Source organism: Gobius niger (genome assembly GCF_951799975.1).
Source record: "Gobius niger genome assembly, chromosome: 21".
NCBI classification, from domain to species: Eukaryota; Metazoa; Chordata; class Actinopteri; order Gobiiformes; family Gobiidae; genus Gobius; species Gobius niger.
This window is the reverse complement of record NC_136872.1, coordinates 21,622,911-21,640,613: the sequence shown is the minus strand read 5'-3', so window position 1 is coordinate 21,640,613 and position 17,703 is coordinate 21,622,911. Positions and strand designations below refer to the sequence as shown.

General features: G+C 38.3%; 1 protein-coding gene across 1 annotated transcript; it reads right to left on the bottom strand.

Annotated features, from left to right (window-relative positions):
* Positions 1–4,570: 4,570 nt before the first annotated feature.
* LOC306980524 (arfaptin-1-like) lies at positions 4,571–17,383 on the bottom strand. Its single transcript, XM_079579953.1, has 8 exons — positions 17,232–17,383; positions 14,557–14,869; positions 11,711–11,804; positions 11,543–11,649; positions 8,979–9,200; positions 8,735–8,892; positions 7,443–7,617; positions 4,571–4,788 (listed from the first exon to the last, which is right to left on the bottom strand). Exons 2-8 carry the CDS (start codon positions 14,836–14,838, stop codon positions 4,636–4,638), a joined length of 1,191 nt encoding a protein of 396 aa, XP_079436079.1. The 5' UTR covers positions 14,839–14,869; positions 17,232–17,383; the 3' UTR covers positions 4,571–4,635.
* Between the last annotated feature and the right edge of the window lie 320 nt (positions 17,384–17,703).

Genomic DNA, 17,703 nt, shown 5'->3' with positions numbered 1-17,703 from the left:
GCTCAGCTCTCCTGGACTCAAGATGTCGACTAAAGGCAGCCAAATATGAGATTTAAATATAGGCGAGGTCCTCATCCAAATCCATCTCATTTGAATACCCAAAGCAATAAAACTACTTCCTGTGTGGAGCTCGTCATTAGGAGCACGTCATTGCTGGCAACAGTTGGCTATAAAGCGCACCTTTAAATGAAGGAGATCAAATTACAATTAAAACGTTCCTTCGTGTGATTCGATGCCTCCTGGACCGATTTCTTGTAATTAGTTAGTTGCCTTAATCAAGCACAAATGTTGTATTTTGTGCACAACTCCAGATTTCAGGTAATTTCCTGCTCAGTAAAGGGAACATCCAGGAGAACACGGGAGAAATCCGACTGGAAAACACCTAAATGTCAACAAGTTGCACTTTCAATGTTACAAATAAAGCGAGACTTCAGCGAGTTTAAAGTGAAACCAAACATTTACAGTCAAATCTTTAATGGCAGTTTCAAAGCAATAACATGAACATTTCAACCATTAAAACTCGTGTCTTTGGTCCTTTGGAGATTCTGAGGTCAATGAACATGCAAAATAATAATAATAAACAAATACATTAACAGCTCTTAGCGTTGTTTATAATTTAACATGTGTTTGCTACGGAAAAGACATAAACAATTACTCCAACCAATTAAGTTTAAGGCACCCGATTTTCAATACGTCATACAGTAAACAAGCAAGTCCATGCTTTTAAATAGGGCGGGGCTATGTTGATGAAAACTCATATCTCTATAATATTATTGGGACTTTCTGGATAGTGAGGATGAAGCGGTATTTTTGGAAATTATCAGAAATATGCAAGAAAATGTGCTGCAAACATCTTAATTTCATTTTGTTGGCAGAAAAAAACACTTTCCATAGTTTTTCCTTATTTTTCCAAATTTCCCCCAATTGAAAAGAAAATTCCCAACCATTATTTCCCATTTTTTTCCTTTATTTTTTTTTCCAAATTTCCCCAATTGAGAAAAAAAAATCCAACCATTATTTCCCAATTTTTTCCCAATTTTTTCCTGTTTTGTTTTTCCAAATTTCCCCAATTGAAAAAAAAATCCAACCATTATTTCCCAATTTTTTCCTTTATTTTTTTCCAAATTTCCCCAATTGAAAAAAAATAAAATAAAATCCAATCATTATTTCCCAATTTTCTTCCAATTTTTTCCTGTTATGATTTATGTTTTTCCAAATTTCTCCAGTTGAAAAATAAATCCAACCATTATTTCCCAATTTTTTCCCAATTTCTTTCTTTATTTTTTCCAAATTTCCCCAATTGAATGAGAAAAAAAAATCCAACCATTATTTCCTAAATTTTCCCCATTTTATTCCTTTATTTTTTCCAAATTCCCCCCAATTTTTCCTAAATTTTCCCCCAATTATTTCCCAATTGATTGATTTTCCACCCATTTTTCTCTTTATTTTTTACCAATTGTTGCACAGTTGTCCCTTATTTTCCCAATTTTCCCAATATATATATTTTATTCCCTCAACTTTTCCTCATTTTCCTTAAACTCGATTTTGTGATTTACCATTTCTTCCAAACAGCAATTTCAACATCATCATAGACGATAAACTGCCCACCTGTACTTTTCAATGTGCCCATGAGGAACATTTAAATATGGCTTAGGCCCAAGAACATGGACTTTAAAGTGTTTTTGTCGCAGCTAAACTACAAATCTAACATTTCATCTTTAAGGTGCAAGTGTTCAGTCAACGGTCGATACAGAAAATGGCGACTTTAACTGTTTAAAAGGCACCTTATGGCTCTCAAAGCACCCGAACGGGCATCAAGGTTGAGGTATACGGAAAAAAAAACATACAGAGAATAAGACACATCGATTCAAATGTGATTTCTGGCACAGATGAAGATTTTCATGGCTTTAAAGTTTAAATTATGCAGAAAATGTAAAATTGTTGAGTAAAATCTGGCATATTTTTAAAAAACCTTTTGAATTTAAGAGTAAATGTTCTAAAAAGGTGTTACATTTCGCCTGTTTTTGGTCCTTTTGCTTTAAAAATCTACAAAAATCAATCACAGCAACACACGTCAGAATAAAAGTCACATTTCAAAACCAAATTAACGCATTTTCTGTCCCTGAATCGTCGATGAACTAAACGCTTTCCCCCGGTTTTTGCTTCCTGTTTTGAGCGGAGGGGATTTCTCCAGTTCAAAGAGGGGCTTAGTGCCAAAAAGGATTAGCTCGATTTAACCCGACGTGATTCGCAGAAAAGGGAGGAAAGTGGGAAAGTGGCAGAGAGAGGGTTTGTCTCGGGAAAAGGCTCGTGGGCCACTGAGGCTCATTCACAGTCTGGGCCCAAAAATGAAGAAATCCCGCCCCAGAAGAAGAGGTCCTGTGCACAAACCGCATGAAATAAATATAGAGAATTAAATGGCTCACGACAGATACAATGCCTTTGACTGGGATTGGCCCCTTTGAAAGGTTTAGTGCTGCACAGAAAGGTTGGGAATTGGTGGTTGATTGTTGCTTTGGGACGAGATAAACCTTTTTCCAGAAAGATTCAGAAAAAAAAAACATAAAATCCAGACAGAGCAGGTGAATAAGGGAGAAATACATTTGAGATTTGACACTTCTGTAGATTACTAATATACATCACACCAGGGTTTTCTAATCATCAATTGATGTAATGTTCAGCAAAAGTTTCAAATTGATATCTCTACATTTATTTTTTTTCCCTATTCACCTGCAGTGTCTCGCCTTAATGGGTTATTAACTCTGTACAAAACTTCAAATCATAACAACGCCGCCCAAGAAGTGACTTCCTGTTTCGATCCAGCACGCCAAAATAAAAGCACCATCTTATTCATTAGTTCAACTTTCTTTCTGCCTTACTACTATTAGACAATCACTTAAAATGTGTGTATTTAATTATATTCTTGTAATGTTGCAAGTACCTGCTGAACTAATCAATGAGACGAGCTGAGTGCTTTTATTTTGGTGAGCTGGATCGAAACAGGAAGTCACTTCTTGAGTGGCGTTGTTATGCACAGAGTTAATTACCCATTAAGGCGAGACACTGCAGGTGAATAGGGGAAAAAAATAAATGTAGAGATATCAATTTGAAACTTTTGCTGAACATCACAGATATGAATATGAGAAAAAAATGTATTGCATTTTTTCTGTCATTTTATGTTTTCACCAAAAAAATAAGGCATTTTGAGCATTAAAATGGACAAAATTGCCTATATTTTGGGCAACAAAATCAAAATAATGAATTGAGCCAGATTAAATTTTATGGTTTTATTTTATTGACGTTTTAGTAACTAAGATTTTTTCAGAGGGGATTTTGGATATTTTGTTTAGTTTTTCAATAAACTAATCATCAGTGAAAAAATCTGTAAAAACTCTAATTTCGCCTGCGATTATCTAACACAGTGTACCATCAGACACGGGCACCCATACCAGATACTTTTTATGTATTATTTATTTTGAGACAGTACAAGAAACCATTGCCAACTCGGTGGCCGATGTTATGTACATAAGGCGCTTGGCCATAGTTTAATTTGCAGCCCCGTCCCTGGCAAGGCCGTGGGAACCCAGGGTGCTGAGGGCGCTGCAGCACCCCCTGGTGGATAATTTGCTGGCAATATAAATAAATAGGAAATATGCACAGAAAAAGCATTTTGGGGTAAATTTTGTCCCTCAGCACCCCCAAACTAAAATATCTTCCCACGACTCTGGTCCCCGGTTAGACTTTTAAAGTGTTTATAAAAGAATAGAAAGATCAAAAAGCATAAAAAATAGGCATTCACAACATTAACAATATCTAGACTGTATTTCTGATTCATTTAATGTGATCCTTGTTATAAAAAAAATCTGTACTTTTCTTTCAAAAATAAGGACTTTTAAGTATAAGGATAAAAATGTACTGCACGTTTTCTGTCATTTTCCTTGCACATAAAAATCACGTTCATTTTCACAGATTTAAAGTTCAAATCATGCAGAAAAGGTAAAACTGTTGAGTAAAATCTTTAAGAGCACATTTCAGATTATATTCGGTCTGTTTTTGACATACTGTTTGTCCTTATGCTTTAAAAATCTACAAGTCAATCCCTGCAATTGTAGATAAAATATAAATAATGATAGAGCCAGGTTTAAATGTATGGTTTGGATATAATGTATATATAGTTTACTTAATGAATAAGCTAGTTGTTAGTTAAAAATAATATCCAACTTTCGCCTTGTTTTTTGAGGTTCAAAGTTCATTAAATCTGGCCAGAAATTATTTGGATTACAGTGTCAGCTTGGCCACACCCTTTCGTGCTACACGTGGATACCAAAGTATTTGTGAAGGAATAAGTGTGGGAAAGATGAGGAAGCACCGTGCAGTTGTAGTTAATTCCAGGAAATCTCCGGTTTTATCGAACAAAAGTAATAAAAAAGCATGGGAAAGGGTGAGTTTGGTGCTCATATTTTATCCTATAGTGTGTGAACTGTCGCAAAGTGTGGCTAAAAGGGGCCAATAACAGCTGAGGGCACTGTATTTGGGTGGAATGGCTTTGAAATCTATACAAAAAAATAAAAAAAAACATTCAAAACCTATCTGTCCCGTGAGAAAGCTTTACTCTGAGGTGCCGTTGCTTCGTGGTCACGAGTCCTCCAGCCAGGAGGGGGCGTCCTCCGTGGGGCAGGACATGTTCTGGGCCTGCTGCATGTTGTTTTGGAGGAATCGGTGGCAGTTCAGACAGTGGGAGGCCACGGTGTTGTGCAGCAGCAACAGGTGGTTATGGAGAACCTTCACCTGGAGCAGAGAAATCAATGAAGATACAAAGGGCTCAGGTTACGCAGAAGAAGAACTGCAGGATTACGAATTTGAAATCACAAATTGAATGGTTGAACAAATAGAGACACTGCTAGATATCAACTTAAGCTAACTGAACTTTAGCTGCAGATTACTGACATAAACATCTAAAGTGTAGAGTGAGTTTTCTGTCTAAATAATGAATAGAACCAGGTTTAAAGGTGCATTATGCAACTTTTTATGTGGAAAAAGAAGTTGATATATGTGTGTGTTTGACCTTGTAGTGACCCAGTGGCTGTATGAGTGGTCAGCATGGCGCCTTTACTTTTCGATCACTGTTGTCTAGTGATGGCAAGATGAAGCCCCATGAAGCACTGAAGCCTCACAGCCAGTTGCATCACACATGGTTCGAAGCATCAAGGTGCTTTGCTCCACTACGCCATCATGTGGACAAGAAATGTATACTTTATACCACTTTACAACAACACCAGGAGGACCAAAGTGCTTCACAGAAAGATAAAAACAATAAAAAGAAAAAAACACCAAATGATTGCAACCTGGACACAGTTCAGGGTGCTCTAAGTATTAAAAGCAAGTTTGAAAAGATGAGTCTTTAATCTGGATTTAAAAAGGGACAGGTCCGTGAGAATGTATAACATGCTGAGTGCTTACAATAAATGGTGGGGCTGAAAGAGTTGTGACGTAAATATGCTTGTGTTACTTTGTTTATGTCTAACCCAAATACACAAAATGTGAGGGGGAATTCATTTCATTTCACAGTCTCTTTTGTTTTGAATCGCGCTCCAAACCCGCGAATCATTTCCTTTCATTTCCTCAGTCACGTGGTACGGCCACTTCCCGAGGCTTCGAACGCCACCACACATGTGATCAACACATGCATCGATACACGCTTCAATAAACACCCCTCTAGATTACTCGGCACACGCTTCGAAGCCTCGACACGATCGGCACATCACTACTGTGGTCTCTATGACGCTCCAGGATCAATTGTTTTGTAGGTTTTCAGGTAAGAGGGTCGATCAGCAGTAAAAACCTTCCAAACAATTGATCCTGGAGCACCATAGAGACCACAGTGATTGAAAGTAAAGATGATGAGATGATGATGATGGTACTTTATTGATCTCACAGATGGAGAAATTGCATTCGATGAGAGAGCATCCGGCAGCAGCACCCCATTCAGTGCGCACTACTGCTGACCATTCATACAGCCACTGGGTCACTACAAGGTCAAATACACACATATATCAACTTCTTTTTCCACATAAAAAGTTGCATAATGCACCTTTAAGTTTATAGTTTTATCTAGTTGAAAAATGAGCTACAAACATTTTGAATATTTAAATAAGCAGAGGGGTATATTAATTTTTTTTATATTTAGGGCTGAAACGACTAATCAATTAATCGACGACTAATCGATTATTGAAATAGTCGACAACTATTTTAGTAATCGATTAATCGTTTTCTGGTTCACACAGACTCAAATAGAGCAAAACTGACATGAAAATGTAGTATTTTTGATGAAAACGTACTTTGTTTTTCATAGTAAGGGTCTGTAGTGTTTTGTATATTGTAAATTTCATAAATATCCGTCTGTGTCTCGTCCAATCAGAAGCAGAATTAGCGCCAAGAGCCTCCAACAAACATTTACTTTAAGTTTCCTCCATCAGCACGTCCTCAAGCGACGCCACTTTAGCTTTATGTGATTTTTTTTTTTTTTTAAATCCAATTTTCCTACACCATTCACAGCCAAGCGATTAATCAATTAATCGTAAGAATATTCGATAGATTAATCGATGACAACATAATCGTTAGTTGCAGCCCTAGTTATTTTAAAATCACAGGACATGAAATACCAAGTTATGCAGCTTTAAAGGGACTATACGGAGTTCAAAAATGTTAAAATTATGTATTTTCCTCCCCCTACATGCTCCAGCCATGTCCTAATGTGTAGAACGAGCTCAGACCTGTTCACCACAACTGCCTCTAAAATCCTGCACTCAAAAAGGTGTCACTTCGGGTCCGTCATGCACGAGCTTAATATAGAAGGTGCAGTCACACATATGGCCTGAGGTGGCAGTAGTGAGTATAAAATGGCTCACTTGCATCCAGCCCCTTGGAAAATGCAGTCTAAACCAATGGCCGCTGGCTGCCCTGCTTTTTGACCACAAACGTGGGGGCCGCCATTGTTCCGCCGTTGCTGCAGTACCTCCATGTCGCCGCTAGGCCCCCATTGAAAAGCATTGGACTTTAGACACGTTAAAAACTACTTTAAAGCCTGGTTTCAATTGTTTCAACACTAGACTAGGCTAGATCTTCCTCCTGAGATAACGCTGGGTTAATAACAATTTATGAAACCAGGCTGGTTTTCGTAATATGAATTTTTGAAATCTCGTACTTAATGAGGCTCGGACTGTTAGCATTGGAGCAACGCGAGCGACACGTCACGCAAGGGCCGAGTCTACAGTGAAGGTCCCGCCCTTATGTCCTTTTTAGGAACATGCTTCGTCAGAGCTGGGGAGGGGGAGTCTGTAAATCCGCCATGAATTGCCCCACGGCCGTGGTCATTCTGGTAAACGGGGAGGAGTGAGCATAAGACGTCCATTTTTTCTACAGTCTATGGTCTAAACCTGTACCTTGTTCTCCTCCAGCAGCTTGAGCTTCACCGACAGGTCGTTCCGGCTGCGCTCGTATCGCTCTCGCTGCAGCTGGAAGCTCGACTGAGCCTGCTCCAGTTTGGGGACGGTCACGGCGTCCCGAGGTCCCAGGTTCAACTCCTCCAGGTCCACTCTGTACGCGTCATACTCGATCCTGGACAAGCACAACATTATACCACAGTTTTTAACATGAGCTTTTGGCGACAAATCTCTGTTCATGCGTTTTTTTCTTAATATGTAGACAAAATACAACATTTATCACAGTAAGAGCAGCAGAAGTTATGAGAAGTCAAATCCAAAAATGACATTTTAAAGCCCAAAGACTATATTTTCATTGCCACAAATGCAAAAAGTCTGAGCATATTTCATTTCCTAAAATTTTGCACATTGCATTTGATACAACAAGCCACTTTTGAGCAAAAAGGTGTGCACAATTTCAGCCAAAACAGTTGAATGTGTTTCTCACCAGATTATTTAGTACTTGATGTACTTAAGATTATGACCAAACACCAGTAAAAAGCAGAATACCCACTCTTTAATTGTGTCACATTTGATTCAACATAAGTATTTGTAATACTTTTTATTGCCATAGGAAACCCTTTACAGGATTTATACAGGCAGAAGCAAGTCAAATTCTCTGCTTTTTTATACCATTTTTTTAATGCCCACATACTATATTTTAATGCCACAATCGCAGGGAAAAAAGGCACACATTTACTTTCTTAAAGGGACTATATGGAGTTTAAAAAAGTTAAAATGATGTATATTCCTCCCCCTACATGTTCCAGCCATGTCCTAATGTGTAGAATGCCGTAATTCACGAGCTTAATATAGAGACTGCAGTTACACGTATGACCTGAGGTGGCAGTAGTGAGTAAAAAATGGCCAACTTGCACCTAGCCCCTTTAAGAATTGCAAACAGGAAAGAGAATTGGACAAAACGGGAAATTTTTAAGCCCAAAATAGTCAATCTCAACCAAAACTGCAACTGTTTTAGACCATTAGTATTTTCTATGAACTTGCAGTAAAGATTGTTGAGCAATGTCATATTTCTCCAATAAATTTAGATTTAATACCAGTCTGAATCAACTGTAATGCTTTTTGATGACATTTAAGGTATTTAACCTCTTAGCCCCACCTGAACCGAGCGCATTTTCTACAGTTTGGCTTTAGAGCATCAAAATAGCGACGAAAACGAGGATGACAACACGACAAAAAAGTGTGGGGTGGGAGGACAATGACTTTTTACTGCCCCCCTGCTTCAGTCGTACCTGACGGCCTCGTACTGCTTGGCGTTGATCATCGTGTCCTCTATGGTTTTGTTGACCAGCGTGTTCATGTCTGAGGTGAAGGAGATCACAGCCTCGCTCAGAGTCTCTCCGCTTTTCGACAGATACCTCTGAGCCTCCGCGTTCAGCCCGAACTGAGCCTGAGGAAAACAAAACCTTCAAATACTGTGCAAAATACATAAACAAGCAAAGGAAATATGAATTAAAAAGCGATAACATGACTCACGTGCAGCGCTGGAGTTTTGACGCTGAGGTCGGCGAACACGTCCCCCAGTGCCTTCTGGGTAACGGAGAGCTGGGTGATCTGAGTGGCCAGCGTCTGAGCCAGTTTGGTCATGTGATCGTAGCGCTGCCGGTCGTCTTTGAGCAGCTCCATGCGCGGCTCCAGCTGCAGGTCCACCGTCTTGGAGCCGCGGCCGAGTCTCTCCGCCAGGGCCTGACGCGTGACCTGAGGAGGGCGGAGTTACTGACCCCATTCAAAGCTTTTATTCAACCTCTTACCACCCGCCAAAACCAAAAGCACTCTCTCCTCTTTGCCATTGTCGTCACTTTTTATTTCCCTTATGTGTTTTTGTAACTTTTTATGGCACTTTTGTAACTTTTTTGCTGGATTTTTGTCACTTTTTTGTTGGATTTTTGTCACTTTTTTTCTGTATTTTTGTCTTTTTTTGCTGGATTTTGTCACTGTTTTGCTGTATTTTTGTCACTTTTTTCTGTATTTTTGTCGCTTTTTTTCTGTATTTATGTCACTTTTTTGCTGGAGTTTTGTCACTTTTTTGCTGTATTTTTGTCACCGTTTTGCTGTATTTTTGTCACTTTTTTGCTGTATTTTTGTCACTCGTTTGCTGTATTTTTGTCACTTTTTTGCTGTATTTTTGTCTTTTTTTGCTGGATTTTTGTCACTTTTTTTGAGTTTTTGTCACTTTTTTGCTGTATTTTTGTCACTTTTCTGTATTTTTGTCACTTTTTTGCTGTATTTTTGTCACTTTTTTGCTGTATTTTTGTCACTTTTTTGCTGTATTTTTGTCACTTTTTTTGCTGTATTTTTGTCACTTTTTTGCTGTATTTTTGTCACTTTTTTTGCTGTATTTTTGTCACTTTTTTTGCTGTATTTTTGTCACTTTTTTGCTGTATTTTTGTCACTTTTTTTGCTGTATTTTTGTCACTTTTTTGCTGTATTTTTGTCACTTTTTTTTCTGTATTTTTGTCACTTTTTGCTGTATTTTTGTCACTTTTTTGCTGTATTTTTGTCACTTTTTTGCTGTATTTTTGTCACTTTATTGCTGTATTTTTGTCACTTTTTTGCTGGATTTTTGTCACTTTTTTTTCTGTATTTTTGTCACTTTTTGCTGCATTTTTGTCACTTTTTTCTGTATTTTTGTCACTTTTTTGCTGTATTTTTGTCACTTTTTTGCTGTATTTTTGTCACTTTTTTGCTGTATTTTTGTCACTTTTTTGCTGTATTTTTGTCACCGTTTTGCTGTATTTTTGTCACCGTTTTCCTGTATTTTTGTCACTTTTTTGCTGTATTTTTGTCACTTTTTTGCTGTATTTTTGTCACCGTTTTGCTGTATTTTTGTCACTTTTTTGCTGTATTTTTGTCACTTTTTTGCTGTATTTTTGTCACCGTTTTGCTGTATTTTTGTCACTTTTTTGCTGTATTTTTGTCACTCGTTTGCTGTATTTTTGTCACTTTTTTGCTGTATTTTTGTCACTCGTTTGCTGTATTTTTGTCACTTTTTTGCTGTATTTTTGTCTTTTTTTGCTGGATTTTTGTCACTTTTTTTGAGTTTTTGTCACTTTTTTGCTGTATTTTTGTCACTTTTCTGTATTTTTGTCACTTTTTTGCTGTATTTTTGTCACTTTTTTGCTGTATTTTTGTCACTTTTTTGCTGTATTTTTGTCACTTTTTTTGCTGTATTTTTGTCACTTTTTTTGCTGTATTTTTGTCACTTTTTTGCTGTATTTTTGTCACTTTTTTTGCTGTATTTTTGTCACTTTTTTGCTGGATTTTTGTCACTTTTTTTTCTGTATTTTTGTCACTTTTTGCTGTATTTTTGTCACTTTTTTGCTGTATTTTTGTCACTTTTTTGCTGTATTTTTGTCACTTTATTGCTGGATTTTTGTCACTTTTTTTCTGTATTTTTGTCACTTTTTTTTCTGTATTTTTGTCACTTTTTGCTGCATTTTTGTCACTTTTTTTCTGTATTTTTGTCACTTTTTTGCTGTATTTTTGTCACTTTTTTGCTGTATTTTTGTCACTTTTTTGCTGTATTATTGTCACTTTTTTGCTGTATTTTTGTCACCGTTTTCCTGTATTTTTGTCACTTTTTTGCTGTATTTTTGTCACTTTTTTGCTGTATTTTTGTCACTTTTTTGCTGTATTTTTGTCACTTTTTTGCTGTATTTTTGTCACTTTTTTTGCTGTATTTTTGTCACTTTTTTGCTGTATTTTTGTCACATTTTTTTCTGTATTTTTGTCACTTTTTGCTGCATTTTTGTCACTTTTTTTCTGTATTTTTGTCACTTTTTTGCTGTATTTTTGTCACTTTTTTGCTGTATTTTTGTCACTTTTTTGCTGTATTATTGTCACTTTTTTGCTGTATTTTTGTCACCGTTTTCCTGTATTTTTGTCTTTTTTTTGCTGGATTATTGTCTTTTTTTGGTGGATTTTTGTCACTTTTTTTGCTGTATTTTTGTCACTTTTTTGCTGGATTTTGTTCATTTTTTTGTTGCTCTTTTGTCACTTTTTGTTGAGCAAACCTAATGCCAGTAAATCTTAAATCTTACTTTATACTTGGTGATGCTCCATGTCCGGACTCTCTGCAGTTTCTCGCTCGCCGGGTTCCTGTTGCTGCCCTGAACGACTATCGGACCGTTGCTTTTCTGAGGCAAATCTACAGACAAACAATTAACGAACAATAAGTTTGAATCTTTGCTGAAGTGAAGGGGACTTACCTTCGCTCGCCTCCGTTTCTATTGGGATCTGTGAAGTGCTGTTGTCTGTCGGGGAGTGGGCGTGGTCCGTGTGGTTGGAGATGTTATTAGATTCCTGCAAGAATAGATAATTATCAGAGAAGCTCCAATCGATGAGCACAGAAGAGAGTGGACATTTCTATTTGTCTGTATTATTACGATTCAATCAAACTTGGCTGTAAATACTGTTTAAGTGGAGCTAGCCCAAAGTTAGCTTTGCCTGCTAGCCTGTTAGCTTCTTCTTCGTGATTCCATTAGTGTGTATTGTCTGTATTATTACGATAACATGCAGCACAGTTTGCATTGTACAGGCTCTTAACCTCTTAACTCCCGCCTGAATCGAGAGGATCTTTTTCCTCACGTCTTTTTTTTTTCCATCATTTTTTTGTTGGGTACTCAACTAATTTTTGTCACTTTTTGTCTTTTTTTTGGTCATTTTTGGTCACATTTTTATCACATTTTTGTCACATTTTGGGCTCTCTTTTTTGTCATTTTTGTCACATTTTTTGTCAAATTTTTATCACATTTTTGTAATTTTATTGGTCAATTTTTTGTGACATTTTTTCTACTTTTTCATCAATTTTTCATCACTTTTTTGTCAATGTTTTCTCGCTTTTTTGTCACATTTCCATCATTGTTTTCGTCTCAGTTTTGTTGCTATTTTCACAGCTTTTTTCCAGAAGCTTTTGGACTGGGGTAAAGCTAAACTGGAGAAAATGTACTCGGTTCAGGTGGGAGTTAAGGGGTTAACAAGGAACTTCAGTCCTAATAAATTACAAAATCTGGACCAAAAAGCGCCAATATTGAACTAAATTGCATTGCGTCATATTAGGGGGTGTGGCCGAGCCGAGGAGGAAGGACGCTAGTAATTGGAATCACAATTTTTCACTCTTTCAGGCCATTTTCTGTAAACGGCCTAAACCACATTGTCTACTACACGTGACGAACAGGCACTTGAAGTTAGCCGTTAGCAGGTAGCATGAAGGTAGCATGGTTAGCATTCTGTGTAATTTTTTGTATTTATGGGCTTTCCTCAATTCCATGTCTTTGTATTTTCTTTAATTAGTTGTGGAGGTGAAAGAGTAGTTCTTTTTCCCTTTTATCATGCGCGCATAACCTTTAAAGCAGTATTTAGTAACTCATGCCCCTACAGGCCGTAAGCGCAACTGCAGGTGTTGTAGCATGTTGTGTTTTTTTTACTCATTAATTGTCCGTGAGAGTAAATACTACAGAAAGACAGAAAAGACAAAGGGACAGACGGATATTTGTACATCCAAAGACACAATGAAGATCATTTTGTCAATCAAAGTTGGCTGTAAATACTGTTTAAGTGGTGCTAGCCCGCAGCTAGCTTTCCCCGCTAGCCTGTTAGCTTCTTCTTCGTGATTTCATTTGTGTGTATTGGGGCCTCCGACCCGGTGCAGGGAATTGTGGTTTTCTGGCTGCAGACACCAGGGGGAGACAGGGGCGGACTGGGACTGAAAAACAACCCTGGACTCTGGCCAACCTGGCCCAAATTAGCGTAAATGCGACACTTTCACAAATACATATGTCAACCTCTTACCACCCGCCTTAACCGAGAGCATTTTCTCCAGTTCGGCTTTACCCAAATCCAAAGGCTTCCTGACTGGAGAGCAACACTGTAACGCCTCATTTGAAAGCTAAAATCTAGAAAAGTAATGGTAACTTTTTGTCACGTTGTCGCTGCTTGTTTGTTGTTGCTTTTTCATTACTATTTTGTGGCTTTTTGGCATGTTTTCGTCACTTTTTTGTCACTTTTTTGTTGTGTTTTCGTCTCTTGTTTTTCTTTTTTTTTGTGTGTGATGTTTTTGTTGTTTTTTCATCACTTTTTTCATTGCTTTGACATCACGTTTCCGTCACATTTTGTTGCTTTTCCAGCACATTTTTTGTTTCTGGATGCTTTTCTTTCAAGCTTTTAGAATTGGGTAAAGCTCGGTTATGCCCGGGGGTAAGGGTAAGGTAAAGTTAGGGGCCAGACCGGTGGCCCTAGAGCCAGTGCCCCTTCTGTGCTCTTCCAGAATGGACATATGGCCAGTCCGCCCTGGGGGGAGATGAAAGACCCCGTCAATCATCCCATTAACACTTGTATTACCCCCAGAGCGACTACGGAAAGGATTTATTAAGGAAAACAAGTTACTGAGTTCTGCTTTAAAAGAGAAATCATAACCAAAACTGAACATTTGGATCTTAGCCTTTAACCTCTTAACCCCCACTGTAACCGAGCGCATTTTCTTCAGTTCACCTTTACCCAAATCTAAAAAGCTTCTGGACTGGAGCTCATAGGCCTCTTTTAAAAGCTAAGACCTGCTTCTTTGATAACTTGTCGTTACATTGTGCTTGATTTCCTCACCCCACGCACCTACATAACATCATCTTGTCGAAATCTTATATGACCCGCTTCTGTTTTCGTGCCTCGCTCGCTCGTCGACCCCGAGTCCCTAACGCGAAGCGACGGGCTACGATCCGGCCGATGAGCGCGGCGGGTTAAAAGGCACAATCCGGTTTCCCCACGTCTCTGTCATGAGGCCAGTGCACAGTGACCTGACAGTGAAGAGGCCGGAGGTCATGCATTACAGAGAGGATCGCCGTGGGAACCGGAGCCGGCGGGAGCCAATCGGAAAACAGCGCGTGAGTGAGCGAGGTTTTAGCGACTGTAATCGATGGCGAGAGATAAAAAGTTATTTGTGTCCATACATACAATACATGCCACTGTTTTCACTTGTTTGCATGTTTGCTGAAACTGTGCCTTGTTTATGCAAATCAGACATAGCCTAGAATATGTGTAGTGCAGGTTCTTTGTTCCTCACCGGGAGTGGAGTAGGAGCAGTGTCTTCTGTGGGTTTTGGATGTGGAGATGGAATGGTGTCTTCAGTAGGTTTTGAATGTGGAGCAGTGTCTTCTGTAGGTTTTGAATGTGGAGCTGGACCAGTGTCTTCTGTAGGTTTTGGATGTGGAGATGGAATGATGTCTTCTGTAGATTTTGGATGTGGAGCTGTGTCTTCTGTAGGTTCTGAATGTGGAGCTGGACCAGTGTCTTCAGTAGGTTTTGAAGAGACACTGGTTCCTCCTGCATGTTCTGCTTCCTCCATTCTCCCTCTGGTCTCCACACTTCTTGTTTTCCTTAAAAGAAAAAAAAACATATCATAGAGAAAGATCTATAGGTCCTAAAGATAAATGCGGTCTTGGTTCTGGCTTAAAGAACATGGTTATTGAGTTTTCTGCCATTATATCAGACTCCAAATCCTTCTTCTGAGCAAAGGACACCATCGTGTGGTGGATAAGGGAACTGCAAGTTATCTCTAGATTCTCGCCTGACAACATTTCTCAAGATAAGAACTCGTATGACTAACAGTGCTTGCTTATCACCCCACCTGACACGCACATTTTCTCCAGTTTGGCTTCACCCAAATCTAAAAGCTTATAAAAAGCAGTAAACCAAAGATTAAACTCACAAAAATTAGACGAAAATACGCTTAAAAAATGTGACAAAAACGCAGCGATAATGTGAGTTACGATGAATTTGTAGGTCTTAGCTTCCAAATGAGGCACTATACTGTAAGCTTTTAGATTTGGGTAAAGCCGAACTGGAGAAAAAGCGCTTAATTTCACAAACATACATCAAATTCAATGCCAGAAATGTACGAAATATTGTCTCAAAATCATCTTGCGGCCCCCACTTCAGTGTGCACTGACCTAATAAAGGCACAGGCACCACTTCCAGTCTCCCAACATGTATCTTTAGGCCTCTCAGATTATATTAAAGGGGGGGTATTATGCAAAATTGACCTTTTCAAGCTTTACATCATGTTACTATGTCATTCCCTCATTAAAAACATGCCTGAAGTGTTGCCTTGGCACATTCACGTATTTTTGAGTCATCTGTAAAAACTCTGATGGCGGCCATCTTAGGGATAGGTTTGCCTGAGTCCTCCTAGGAACGCCCCCACCTCCTGGAGACGCCTCCGAGTTTTCGTCACCAGCCGAGTAACCGACCACTGCTCCTCAGCAGAACCCCCTCCCCACTGATGCCGCAGACAGCGTGTGGAGGGGGCGTGTCGGAAAGGGTCAGAGGTTCTTAAAGAGACAGAGGCCTATTTCAAGACATTCGCTACAGCCATTTTGAGAGAGCAAAGGCAGTTATTCTAATTTACTGCATTTACAGACCAACAGAAGGTTTGGTCATCATTGTAGTGTGATATAGACTGGTGCTATGTGATTGAAAAAAACATAATACCCCCTCTTTAACAAAAATGACTGCATGTAACAGAGATCTAAAGACCGCCTTAAGAACTTACTGAGGGGCTACAGTACCCACAGACCCTCCTTCATATTCTACACACTGTATCACTATGACTCAACCACTCATCGCTGCATCTTTTGACAAGGAAAGAAATTAACCGCCTCAAGCAAAGCTGCCTGCCAAGACAAGTAATGATCTGCATAGTACACTACATTATTATTGGTATATTTGTATAATATTAGCATATCAGAGCACGTAACTTTCCTCTCTTAACTCTCACCTGAACGTATCACAGTTTCTCCAGTTTGGCATTGCTCAAATCTAAAAGAGTTCAGACAAAAATGTGATGAAAAAGTAACAAAATGCCACAAAAGAGCAGGAGAAAGTTACAAAAAAGTTACAAAAATGTGTAATCAAAAAGGTAAAGCTGAACTGGAGAAAATGCACTCGGTTAAGAGGTTAACAGCAAAAGGTTCTGCATAGACTAAACGCTTTTGGACAATGATACACTTTATTAAACCGATCAAAATTATAAGCTGTGTTTCGATATCCACATTTACTCTTCCAAGGATGTTCTGGTAAAAGTCTTGTAGCTTTTAAACTGAACAAGACAAGATAAAGTTGGAGGAAATTAAGCAATGCCTTTCAAATCATCTGCAATAAACCGTCTCCTCCTAGAGTTCAGTTCAAAGTACAATATCATAAAAGACACATTATCACAGTGGCACTATATACTTCCACTTTATTCATAGTAGTTCTCCTTATTTAAACAATTCACTTCTGCATAATTACCTGATATCACACACTTACTGCTGTAATATTAGTACTTTCAGTTTTTTAGAAAGGGGAAACTAACCTTTGTGTTTTCATTCAGGCAACTACAAACTAAAGCAAAGTCCTTTATTTAGAAATAGTCCTTGTCTAGTTCTGTTTTATTTCACTGTTGAACATATAGATTGTGTTATTGTTTAATATATATTGATTTGCACAAGATTAATTAATCAAACTTACTTCATACACTTTTTATTTGGTGGTTTAGTAAATAAACTCGATTACTTTTTAATTTCAGGTAATAAACACACTGCCCTGCTCCACTATTGTGCATTTAGGTCAGTATAACCACTAAATTGTCTCCAACCATGGATTCTAACCAACTATTTAAGCTTTTATCCAAACTTTAGCTCAGTCATTGACCTGATTCCAACTGATCGAACAAAAAGTACAGTGAAAAAAAACCCTTACTTACAAATCTCCAACTTCTGCAGCGTCAAATCCCCGTCTTTGCCACTTCTCTCCAGGTTTTCTCTTCTCTCCAGTTAGCTCGCCATGTTTAAGAGAAAAAAAGTCTAGCACAGAGCTTGATTTTAATGGAAAACTTGTGCAGCTGAAGTCAGGAAAAGTCATAAACACCCGGAAATGTTGTGGAGCGGTTTCACGCTGAAGGCACTCGGTTTGTTTACAGCTGCGTGCCGCGATGGCGGAGACGAACCAGGGACGCGGTGAGCGAAGCAAACGCACCTACATACCTGAACATGGCATAATCATTTTTTTTTTAATTTTTTTTTACGTGGTGTGAAACACTTTTGTTTGATATGAAAATAGGTTGAACGAGCCATAAACGCACTACAGTTAAATTACTTAAGCTATTTTTTTTTTACGACTCAAATTATATTCTACGTGTTGAAAATGAAATATAAATAACACACACGTTACC

Excerpts from the sequence above, each read along its gene's own strand:
- LOC306980524 (XM_079579953.1), bottom strand. The coding sequence starts at position 14,838 with ATGGAGGAAGCAGAACATGCAGGAGGAACCAGTGTCTCTTCAAAACCT. Across the intron at positions 11,650-11,710 it reads AGAAACGGAGGCGAGCGAAG|ATTTGCCTCAGAAAAGCAAC; the intron begins GTAAGTCCCCTT and ends GTTTGTCTGTAG. Across the intron at positions 7,618-8,734 it reads AAGCAGTACGAGGCCGTCAG|GATCGAGTATGACGCGTACA; the intron begins GTACGACTGAAG and ends GTGCTTGTCCAG.